General features: G+C 38.9%; 1 protein-coding gene across 1 annotated transcript; it reads left to right on the plus strand.

The window, feature by feature from the left end:
* The first annotated feature begins 3,968 nt into the window (after positions 1–3,968).
* LOC147309726 (regulator of G protein signaling 5-like) lies at positions 3,969–5,827 on the plus strand. Its single transcript, XM_086269485.1, has 5 exons — positions 3,969–4,123; positions 4,339–4,428; positions 4,541–4,602; positions 4,767–4,933; positions 5,021–5,827. Exons 1-5 carry the CDS (start codon positions 4,080–4,082, stop codon positions 5,234–5,236), a joined length of 579 nt encoding a protein of 192 aa, XP_086125611.1. The 5' UTR covers positions 3,969–4,079; the 3' UTR covers positions 5,237–5,827.
* The last annotated feature ends 5,981 nt before the right edge of the window (positions 5,828–11,808 follow it).

Below are 11,808 nucleotides of genomic sequence, written 5' to 3' on the forward strand. Positions count from 1 at the left end.
ATAACATGGGAATGGTTGGTGATATTAAAGTCCTGTTTGTGGCACATTAGTATATGTGACGGGGCAAACTCCTCAAGATGGGTGGTGACCATGGTGGCCATTTAGAAGTCGGCCATCTTGGATTACGTTACATTGAAACCAAGTGTTAAGGTTCACATAATTGAGGAAGGAGAGTACAAACAACCAGGTCCAGAAGATCTTGGTCAAACAATTGATTTTAATGAATACACGCGTGGGAAGACCACTGTACGCAGACAGCACTTGATCTTCGACTTAATCAAAGCATACACAGATTTTTATAGCATCAGGGTTTGAATTAACGACGCCCCTTCATACGTCACAGACAGAATATATACACACGTCAAATCAAAACCACAATGACTTTTAACACAGTTTAAAAGAACGTTGTCTTCGTCTCGTCTGGAACACGAGCCCCACATCCTGCCAGACGCTGTTCCTCTTTCCAGAGACAAACATGACCAACTTCTCACCTATAAATGAGTCTAACTAATGTGTTTGTGTGTGTATGTGTTGACCTTACATGCCCTCTCATCTCACCCGTTGCACTTCTGACCTTTTACCAGACCAGAGGCTCATCCTTATGTGTAATAACCTAACTGAAACTACATGTACTATGTTGAATAAATGTTTTAATCAAGAACCTCTACTAAAAGCTTAGTAAAAGAATATAAAAGTATAACAGACAATTTGAATAACCTAGTAATTCAAATAGCCTCGTCTAACCTGCTCCTCAGAATAACTTAGACTCTGCTTTCACTTCTGCTTTCTCTTCTGCAAACTCTTCTGCAAACTCTCTGCAACTTCCTGTCAACTGCTGCACTTGGTCTTTCTAAAAGACACACACTGTTTAAACCTCTGAATACAATATCAATGCTGCAGATTCTATTATTAATGCAAGGGTAATGATGATGATTATTTAACAATAGCAGTAAAATAATTTCCCTGCTCCACACAAGCACACCATTGTTTTTCTTGTGACATTACCAATAAGTTTGATGTGTCACATGGCACTCTTCCTATTGAAAAAACAAAAGTTGCATCCAAGATGGCCGACTTCTAAATGGCCACCATGGTCACCACCCATCTTGAGGAGTTTGCCCCCTCACATGTACTAATGTGCCACAAACAGGACTTTAATATCACCAACCATTCCCATGTTATTACGGTGTATCCATATAAATGGCCCACCCTGTACATACTGTTTTGACATGTACCACCCGCCTAAAAGTTTTCAAAGACTAAACACACCCACATATGGCAACAGCACTCCCCAATGGCAGTGGCTGCCCCACGGCCGGGCAGTGTACCCTGCTCCACTGTTCAGGAGTACAACAAAGAGCCCAAGTCACTGAGTCAGCCAGCAGACTCCCCCTGGGACCTATCGCACAGGATGCAAAGGTTCAAACCCAGTGCCAGACATCACAGGACAACTGCACAGGTCCCATGTGTTTGCCCTGAACAGCGTGATCAGTGTATAGTCCTGCTGATGTTCAGTAGTTCATAGCTATGTATCACTGTACTGCTTTTGCTAATAACTACAGTTATTAACTCTTTCAAAAAATGTCACATGAATTAATAGTTGGTGTTGTTCAGAGAAGGAATTGTAGAATTATTAATTAGTTGTCAGGTTAACCTCATGTATGTCATGTCTTGATGCTGTACCTTAATTTATCAGTTCATTCTAAGCATGTAACAGCTTAATAGGTCTAATAAGATTCCAGGCTGATATGTGATTCCTTGTTAAACAGTAAAAAAAACGAAAAAAAACCAAAAAACACTTGGAAGCTGAATATCCTTCTTTGTATAATGGTTTTTATTTGAAGTGGTTTAAAATACTGTTATGGTGAATCTAGCTGTTTCTTGGGAATTCACAAGTGACAATCACCACAGTGGGGTTTTTAATCCTAGGGGGAGGGATGTTACCAGCAGAGGCTATTGCATTTATCACACTGCCCTTGTGGGTACTCAGTTCCTTGAAACGCCCATGGCTGTAACCTTACATAAGTAGCACATTACAAAGTTCCAACTGTCAGGAGGAAACCCAGATTCTAATATTTGTTCTATTGGTTCTAGTTATGACACCAGTTATGTGCCTGTCCTTTTTTTTTTTTTACTGTAATATGAATATGACAAACAAATCCCAGATAAGCAACTCCCAGCTTGCCATATGGGAAACGGTCTAGCTTCAGCTTTATTGTGTCCTGCAGTTGGCAGTACATCCACCCTGCTTTCAGGAAAATATAATTAAACAGAGTGAATATCACATTTCCTTCCCATAATGCCCAGGAATGAACACCTTTATCTGCCTCATAAAGAGTGTAAAGTGTGATTGTGTTTGCACCTAGAGGGCATTGAATCAGGGAAAAAAAACAAAGGAGGTGTCGAGAATCAATTTGACAACACAAAATTTTAAAAGGACAAATGCCAGTTGAACATTTTACTGTCAAATTAAACCCAGTGATGTGCAAAAGAGTTTCTGTGATGCTGGCAGTCACCTGTGCAGTGCCATGCTTATTATTATTATTATTATTATTATTATTATTATTATTATTATTGCATTTAGCAACCTGTTTTATTTCAAAGTCTGTTATATAGTGGACTCAGTGTTGGGGAGTAACGGAATACATGTACCGCCGTTACGTATTTAAAAAGGCGAGTGGAAAAGGACGAGTTGTCATCAAGCAAAAACAGGAGCTGGAAGCATGTAAATATAATAATAACCACTGCAGCCAAGAAGAGTGCCTGACGAGCCCAGTTGTAAGTAAGCTATTAAGACTCGACTGTAGACTGTGTTCGTGTTTTCCTCCAAAAACAATAAGTTCCGTTGGAGCAGTCTTTCAACGCCTCTCTCTGTCTCTCGCAAGAAAAGTTGACCCAGACAACAAAGTAAAGCTATTTTTCGGCTATGAGCCCAACACGGAACCCGCCGTATCAGAGGTCCCTTTACTACAGTTCGGAGCCGCGGACCTTCAGTAACAGTAATAAATCACAGCAATAGTACATTCAGCATGATAATATATTAAGTAATCCAAAGTATTCAGAATACGTTACTCTCATTGAGTAACGTAACGGAATACGTTACAGAATACATTTTGGGGCATGTATTCTGTAATCTGTAATGGAATACATTTTAAAAGTAACCTTCCCAACACTGAGTGGACCTGATGTTTAGTCTGATGGAGTTTACAACAGAGCTGTATATCAAGAACACATGCAGTATGAAGTGATCAGATTTGATTATTATTTATTTTTTAATCTTCTGCTTGTGAGAGATTTCTTGCTGGGATTCTGCTTTCACTGAACTTGGGTATGTTTAGTGTAGGTATAGTGTGTTGTTTTTCTTTGCATTCTTTTTTCCTTTTTCTGTTCTGTTTTTTAGTCTTTGTGGAACAAACTCACATGAATGTCAGTGGCAATCTGCCCTAATGACTCTTTAGGGAAGAGCCACAGCTCGCAAGGATGTGATAAGACCTATGAGAGACCCACAAAAATAAAAAGCTTTTTTCATTTGACCTTGAAGCCTGTTGTATTATATGAACTGTCATGTTAAAATGTATGTTCCCTTGCCCAAGACTATTTTAAAGGCTGTCAATAAAAACTAATTTCACAAGCACCAGTGCTCTCTTAGCACTAAATAAATCCATGAGCTCACCACCACCAACACCAGATGTGTTTTTTCTACTTGAACACTGATGTTTTTTGTTTTGTTTTGTTTTGTTGGGATTGTTCATGGAAGAGGCAGAGTGGTTTGTTTTGGTTGTGGCTGGTTAAGGGAAATACAAGAAAAACAAAGTGGAGAATATCAGTAGCATTTATCTTCTGACAGTAATTTCCCAGCCTTGTCCTTGCATATACTCTCTCTCTCCCTCTCTCTCTCCCTCTTTGTGATTGGCTGAGGTGGCTGATGACACATCACAAGCAGGGGCGGTTGAACTATAAAGCCTCTGTACTCACTCTCTTCAGATACAGACAATCTCGCTCCATACTGAGCTTTACTGAACAGTAATTTGAGCACCACAAAACCGAAACACCACCCCTACCAGCTCCAACCTGCTGCTATGTGTAAAGGACTAGCATCACTGCCTACCTGCTGCTTGGAAAGGTATATTAAGCTTCTTGCAAACACTGATGTTTGAGGATTTGGATTAGATGATAGGGAACAGCTTTTTCTTTATCACTGTACATTTGCATGTGAGCATCTGAGAAGCTAAAATACAATGTAAGTTTTAGTTTGTGCAAATCTAGACGGCTTGTCAATGGGTATGCCATCAAGGTCTTGGTGAAAAATGTAAATAATCTGTTTTCTCTTTGTCTTAGGGCCAAGGAGCTGAAGGCAAGGCTGGGAAGTGTTTTGCAGATCCCCAACTGGAACTGGAATCTATCCTGTTGCAAAATAGGGAAAAATAAGTAAGGCTCACATACACAATATAATACTGCAGGGTGCATTTATTGCCATTGTGTGTTTGGTCAAAATTCCAGTTTGAATCTAATTTGAAACTAATGCTTCATTTGTTTTCAGGCCAACCCTGGAGGAATGCCTAAGGTGGAAAGAGTCCTTTGAAAAACTTCTTTCCAGCAAATGTAAGTAAAGTCTCAGTTTGTTTCTTTTATTGTTCTGTGCCATTTTCACAAAAACAAAAGTGCATTCAAATGTGGGTAAATTGTGTGGATGCACACACATACACATTCATCCACTCTGGGTCCATTATGTGCAACGAGTAATCACATTTCCTCTATTTCTGCAGATGGACTGTATGCCTTCACAGCCTTCCTTATGTCTGAGTTCAGCGAGGAGAACATTGCGTTCTACTTTGCCTGTGAGGAATACAAACATATCAAGTGTCCTGCCAAGCTAGCTACTAAGGCTAAGAAGATCTATGATGAATTTATCGGCAGCGAAGCTCCCCGGGAGGTATGTAAATGCCAAATCTCAAAGAAGACGTAGCCATAAGTGGTCAAAAAGAGACTCAACCTAATATCTTGTGTCCTTTTTTTGTAGATTAATATTGACCACGAAACCCGTGACATCACCAAAGCCAATATGCTGGCCCCCACACATTCTTGTTTCGACATGGCCCAGCACAAGATCTACATGCTCATGGCCAAAGACTGCTATCCACGCTTTCTCCGCTCTCCAGCCTACAGAGATCTGGTGTGCCAAGCCAAGCCAAGCAACAAGGCCAGAAATCTGCCCCAACAGGAGAAGAAGGCTTGAAATCTGTCGATGAGCCTAAAAGGGATTTGTTAGCGATCGCCTTAAGATTTGAGAATGGAAGGGAAGTCTGGCACAAGGTGCTTCATCGTGAAGCATGTGCTAATAATGGTACAGATGCTGAGTGCTACATGAGAGCAGCTGTGGATGGGCCTATAGCGTAGTAGCCATCACTTTGAAGATGGCAACAGAATGGGAAAAAAAAAAGGAAAATGAAGGAAAGCTGAAGGCTGATGCCTGAAAATGGACTGCTGTCGATACAGCTAGAGTTTGGAAAGCAAAGTAAAGAAAGAGTTCTACTAAACAGACTGAGTGACAATCAAGCAAGAGGCCAGCACATTTGGAAAATGCACTTTTCTTAGCCATTAGGCAAACTTTTGTAGTTGTGACGTGCAATGTCTGTCAAACTTGTTCACTGTATGTATTTGTATGGGCATGTGGGGTCCTTTATGATTTTTATGTATTTACCTGTATGTATATATTGCATTTTTAATCAAATATGGAAAATAATGTGCAGTTTAATTTATACTATAATATTTATATGAATGTTTTTTTCTACATACCAAATAAATTAAATTATTTGAAAAACTGTGACTATTTCCTAAATGTGTTTTTCTTACTGAACAAAATCATGGTTTAAAATTACTTCTATAAGATTATTTATATTCAAATTATATTTGCTAAGCAACAGCACGATGGGAAAAAAATCACCCATTGTAAAAGCTGATGGGTACTTTAAGTGTCTTATTTAGTCTAGTGACATAGACGAGTCATCAAATGTCAATATGTGGTCAGGCACAGTTTGCTCATAGTTGTGCAAATACCCAGAGTATGGATGTTTAATCATTCATATTATCTGGTGTAGAGGTAACAATGATATATTTGCCCTCTGTCATGACGAACTCTGCAGCTAATGTTGTGCACAACTGTTATTCACCTAGGAAACTGCTCTGCTCTAAAATGTATCATAAAGAACTCAGACAATGACAGTACCCCCCTGCTTCTAGCTTTTGTCCCATAGTGTGTAAATGGGAATGAGCTTTCTAGCAAATAGGAAGCTCAAGAGATGATGACAGCATTAACGCAACAGCAGGAGCTGTAAAAGTTTATTATTACCATAGACACTGTTTGCACCCAACATCAACATCAGGAAGTAAATGACAACGAAGCTGCTACCAGTTTAGAGCGCAACCACTGCTGTCTGTTAACCAAATAAACAGAAGCTGCAGGAAAAAGAGCTGCAATGCCATCCAGAGTCTGCAGTAGTTAGGTAATAATGACTCTGGTTATGATGGTGGTTATATAATTTGTTCTCATTAAAATGATAAATACTGTCGTTATGATTGCTTTGGTACGGTCCACTGTACAAAATGTGTCTGAATGTCTAGTTTGTGTATTCATATGTCATCAGTGCAGAGTGGAGCCATTATTAGGTGGACAACAGCTGGTCCACAGACCTGATCCATATGAATATAGCATAATGCCGCCCCCTTCTCCATAGTAATCCTTTGACATTTCTATCTAGCTCTAAGCATAGCAATGACCATCTGTAAAACTGGTTAGGGGGGTTTGTACGTTTTGGCATGTTGTGAACAGTGCAGTGGACATCCAGAAGTATATCCTCAGTTATCAAGGCAGAAATAAGCTTGAATTAATGGCCTTAGTTGAAAATACCCCAAAACAACATTTGTATGGATATAATATGTAAGGATATACATATTAGTAAGAAACTAAGTACATTTTATTTATATGGTGCACTTAAAGCCAAAGTGTTTTAGAAACCCATTTATTCCATTTAGTTTTATTAGAAAAGATTTGATGGACCTTCACTAGCAGGATTCAAAGTAATCGGTTTACCTCTGCATCATTAACAAGCTTATCTTTTTAGGCTACATATAGCTTTTATTGATATTATATAAAAAATTGTCTGAAACAACAACTGGTTGATGTATAAGACTAATCAAATAAGCTTCTTTGAAAGCAAAGATGGATATTGGTTTTAATTTTTGGTTTGAAGTTACGGGGAATTATGCTAATATTATAGAGAAACCATTGTTGTTTCCTGATTTCTTAGTTTTATGCACATTTGTCACACATGTGTTTCAGATCATTCAATAATATTTTGTAAAAGATTAAGCAAGCAAGCAAGACAAATACAGTTTTAATATGCCGATCTTGTTTATTAAGGAAAAAGATATCTAAACTTATCTGGCCCTGTGTGAGAAAAGTAATGGCCTAATATGTTCAACTGCTCTTAAAATAATCGCTAACGCCTTGTTAAATTGTGAATGAAGATTTTTTGGCGAGTTCAGCTAAGTTCAGTTCACTAGCCTTAATCAGGCCTGATTACTGCCAGACCTGTTGAATCAAGAAATCAGTTGTGAAGTAGGCTGAAATATCTCAAAAAGCAACATAACATGCCATCATCTAAAGTGACAGATAGGAAACAAAATTTCTTTATCAGTCAAGAAAGTGTTGCAAAGCTATTTCCAAGGCTCTGAGATTCTAGTGAACAAAAAGTCATTATCTACCAACGGGGGAAAGAGGAAAACCTTCCTATGAGTGGCAAGCCTACCAAAAGTTATTCCAAGACTGGATCATCTGGAGATCACAAAAAACTCAGAACAACTTCCAAAGAACCTCGGGCTTTACTTGCCTCAGTTAAGGCCAGTGTTCATGAATCCACCACAAGAAAGAGACTGGGCAAAAATGTTCCAAGGTGAAAGCCACTGTTGACCAAAAAGAACACGAAGCCTCATCTCACAAGAACCTCTCAAGCCTCCGCCAAAAGAACATTCTGAGAAGACAAAAGCTGAACTTTTTTGGAAGTTTTGAGTCCCATTACATCTATTGTAAAATAACACAACATTTCATAACAAGAATGCCACACCAACAGTCAAACATTGTGGTGGTAGTGTGACAGTCTGGGGCTGCTTTGCTGCTTCAGGACCTGGAGGACTTGCTATAATTGATGGAACTATGAATTCTGTTCCTAGCAGAAAATCCTGAAGGAGAATGTCCGGTCATCAGTTGGTAACCTGAAGCTCAAGCACACTTGGTTTATGTACAAAGACTGATGAATGATCAACACACACCAGCAAGACTGTCTCTGAATGGCTAAAAACACCCCAAAACAAATGTTTTTGAGAGACCTAGTCAAAGTCCTTCAATTAGATAAACCTTAAATCTGATTGAGATACTTTTGCAAGTTCTTAAGCAGGTCATTGATGTTCAAAAACTCTCCACTGTGGCTGAATAAAACCAATTATACAAAGTACAGTAAGGAAAATAAGTAAAGAAAGGACTCATTGCTAGATAACGCAAACTCTTGCAGGATGGCAAAAGCAGTTATTAAGTTTAGGAAGCAATTACTTTTTCAGACTTCACACTGCTTTAAACACTCTACTCTTAGACAAAAACCTCTACTTTAACATCGAACAGACCCAGGAACAAAAGAAGCTCCCAAAACAAAGTAACCTCATATTCAGATTAGTTAAGCTCTCTCGTTTGTGAGATTCAGCACATGGGCAACCTACAAAAATGAAAAAAGAAGCCAGTTTGAATGGAAAAAACTGCAGTTCCTTGAGGAACTGCACAAAACGCTATTTTGGACTACAGTCAAAATGTGGTTGATAAGTGTTCCCAGTATAGGCACTGGACCTTTCTGTCATGTTTGTGATCCGGTTTTGGTGAGTGAAATTCTTGTGTTTCAGCTAGACTGTTACATAGCAAAAATTTCTAGATATGTGTGTCTGTACACTGGACCTACATCTTAATGCTGTAGTTAAGTTATCAGCTAGCGTTAGCTTACAATTTATCTCTCAAACGTCTTGTCCAAAAAGGTCACCTGCCAGCTCTTAAAAGGTGGGTATGGAGTGAAACTCAAGGGGGAACAGCTTTCAAATTGGACTGTTTTGTTATTGTTTTAGAGACTGTGGGGGCACCAGATTTTAGCTTAGCCATCTTAGCCTGACAGCGCCACCTTTTCTTTTGTCCTTTTCTACTTCTTAAGTGCCCCTAGTTCAGGATGGATTTATAAGTTTTTGAGTTTTATTATGAGTAATAGGTCCTTCTATTTTATTATAACAAATTCAGCTGATTATCGTCCAAGAATATAAATAGATGCAGAAAGTATGATCATTGGTCCCCTTTTATTTACTGTATAGTAAAAGTTGGTCAACAATGGTTAATCTTAGTGAGAGCTGCCATGCAAACAACAGGAAATGTTGCCTGAATGTTCTCTGGAAACAGACAACATGATTCATCGTTGTCAGTGCCTCATTTTGAAAAAAAGTCAAAAACAGTAAATCACGGTAAGTAAATCACAATGAAATTGGTCATCATTTGCTAAGCTAATTTTCACCCCACTCAGTTACAGTAATGGTTATTTAACTGCAAGTTGTGGGAAAGTGTTGGTGCTTTTCTAGCATAGATGGGTCACTACATTGCAGGACTTTTATCTACAAGATTTCCTTCTAATTTTTCTGCCACCACCCAGTTCATTGGAAATACATGATTTGGAATGTGGATGGCTTAAACCCCAAGCGCCCACAATCCTCGTGGGAGGAAATGTTTTTCTTGACAGGGAAACAGAGCGCTAGGCCTCTGCCAGTTTCAGCCAGTTTAGCTTAGTCTGATTAACTGCCTAATTAATATTGAAATGTAATTCAAGCACTTGCTGTAGAAGGTTAAAAAGTGTTCTCGGACAAAGCACTCACAGTATAAATAGCAAAAAGACTGCAAAGAAAAAGCACAAATGTAGATTGTTTAATTGTTCGTGTTCATAAAAAGCATTGATTGTGCACCAAAAGAAAAATGTTGACACAAAACTGATCTCCATGTAGTGATGACAACCGATTTCTTTTAAATTATTCAACTACTTTTTTATTGTGACAAAATCTGACTTTTTTCGTACAGCAGTAGTTTACTGTACGTTACTTGTTATAATGTATACTTCTTTATGTAATAGAATTGTAAAACAAAAAATCCGGTGGTGTAATTGTGAAACTACACTGCCATCTTGTGGTTTCATTTTGTAATTACATCATTTACTAGCTGCACTAAAAGGTTTAATTATGTACTATATTTGGAATTCTATTATGTCTACATTTCACTATAAAAATGATAACTGGATGCTTTTAGTGTTCATTATGTGTGTTTTGGTCCATTTCTTCCATTTCTGCCTTAAGTGCGATGTTCTCTGCCCATCCTGGTAACCCCAAGTTTGTGTTCCAGTTGGTGGTGGGAGTTAAAGAGTAGGTACTGGTGTGTGTGTATGTGTGTGTGTGTGTGTGTGTGTGTGTGTGTGTGTGTGTGTGTGTGTGTGTGTGTGTGTGTGTGTGTGTGTGTGTGTGAGAGAGAGAAAAAACTGTTCACCCCATCATCCCAGGGACAAAACACAAGCTAGACTACATAATGTATGTCATGCAGCGCAGTGAGGATGTTTATATCTCTACATAGGAGAAACCAAATACCTAGAGCGGCTTCACCAGGACAAGAATCAGCTGTTGACCTGCACTCAAAGTAGAAAGGACAGGCTTTCGTAGATGACAGTGTTCCCAATTTGGACTGAAAACACAGATGTTTTAAAGTCTTTTCATCCCTTCCTTAGGAATTTCAAGCCACAACTCAACTCACGCACTTAAGACAATTGGTCATCTCCTCACTAAGGTTACAATATCTGATGTGATGAAGTAAAATTTGCACATCTTAACTTTTCTAAGCCACAAAAGCTGATTTGTTGAATAGTTTTGATATTTCACATCTATGTTCTGATAGCCTGGGCCAATTGATTTACAATCCAGACATTACAACTAAATATGAACTTTAAAAAAAAATCCAGTGATTCACTTTTAGAATTTATTTTAACAGCACCTAGTTCTGGTTGGTTCACGGTGATACAAAGCAACAGCAGTGTTTGCACTGCCACAGGGGGACAAATAAAGTGCGTTTGGTTGGTTTACTGATTGATTGAGAGTGGGAGGGAGAGGAGTGACACAGGGGTAAGTAGAAGAAGGTGGATGGAGGATGCGAAGAAAAGGAGATGTGGGTGGGATTGTGGAGAAAGGAAAAGAGGTAGTGAGAGAGACAGAGGAAATGCAAAGGCGTAATGGTGAAGAGGGTAACAGAGAATGGAAAGAGTGTGGGGAGTGTGGGAGATAAGGAATGGCTGAGGATAATCTGTGGAGTGGTATGAATGAAAGGGATGAACCACAGGTGGAAAAGATGAGAAGAAGTTGATAAACCAGGAAGGGAGATGAGCTATTGGTATCCAGCTGGAGCTGAAAGGTCTGCGGCCTTGTCTTTTCTTCCACGTGCAGCTATTGACTGTTATTTTTATTTTTTTGCTTTCTTTTTCTTATTTGCCTCATCTTTCTATTATACCCCCTTTTTTATTCATTGCTGTTGTCTTTCTGCTTCTGCAGATTTCTTTTTCTCCTCCTCTAGCTTCTGTGTTTTCTCCTCCTGTCTCAGTTTGTCCTCCACATCACTGTGTATAGTAATATGGCTGACTTGTCCCCTTTTTTTGTAGGAGCCTCCTGCACTTTTACATGCATGTCAGACTCTTGTCTTCA

The sequence above is a fragment of the Aulonocara sp. 'chitande type north' Nkhata Bay genome, linkage group LG17 (assembly GCF_057382095.1).
Source record: "Aulonocara sp. 'chitande type north' Nkhata Bay isolate Kocher_YH1m ecotype deep benthic linkage group LG17, A_spYH_male_GT1.1, whole genome shotgun sequence".
In the NCBI taxonomy this organism is placed as follows: Eukaryota; Metazoa; Chordata; class Actinopteri; order Cichliformes; family Cichlidae; genus Aulonocara; species Aulonocara sp. 'chitande type north' Nkhata Bay.

Coding starts and splice junctions, on each gene's coding strand:
- LOC147309726 (XM_086269485.1), top strand. CDS start 4,080: ATGTGTAAAGGACTAGCATCACTGCCTACCTGCTGCTTGGAAAG. Junction 4,603..4,766: donor AAAACTTCTTTCCAGCAAAT/GTAAGTAAAGTC, acceptor CTATTTCTGCAG/ATGGACTGTATGCCTTCACA. Junction 4,934..5,020: donor GCAGCGAAGCTCCCCGGGAG/GTATGTAAATGC, acceptor CTTTTTTTGTAG/ATTAATATTGACCACGAAAC.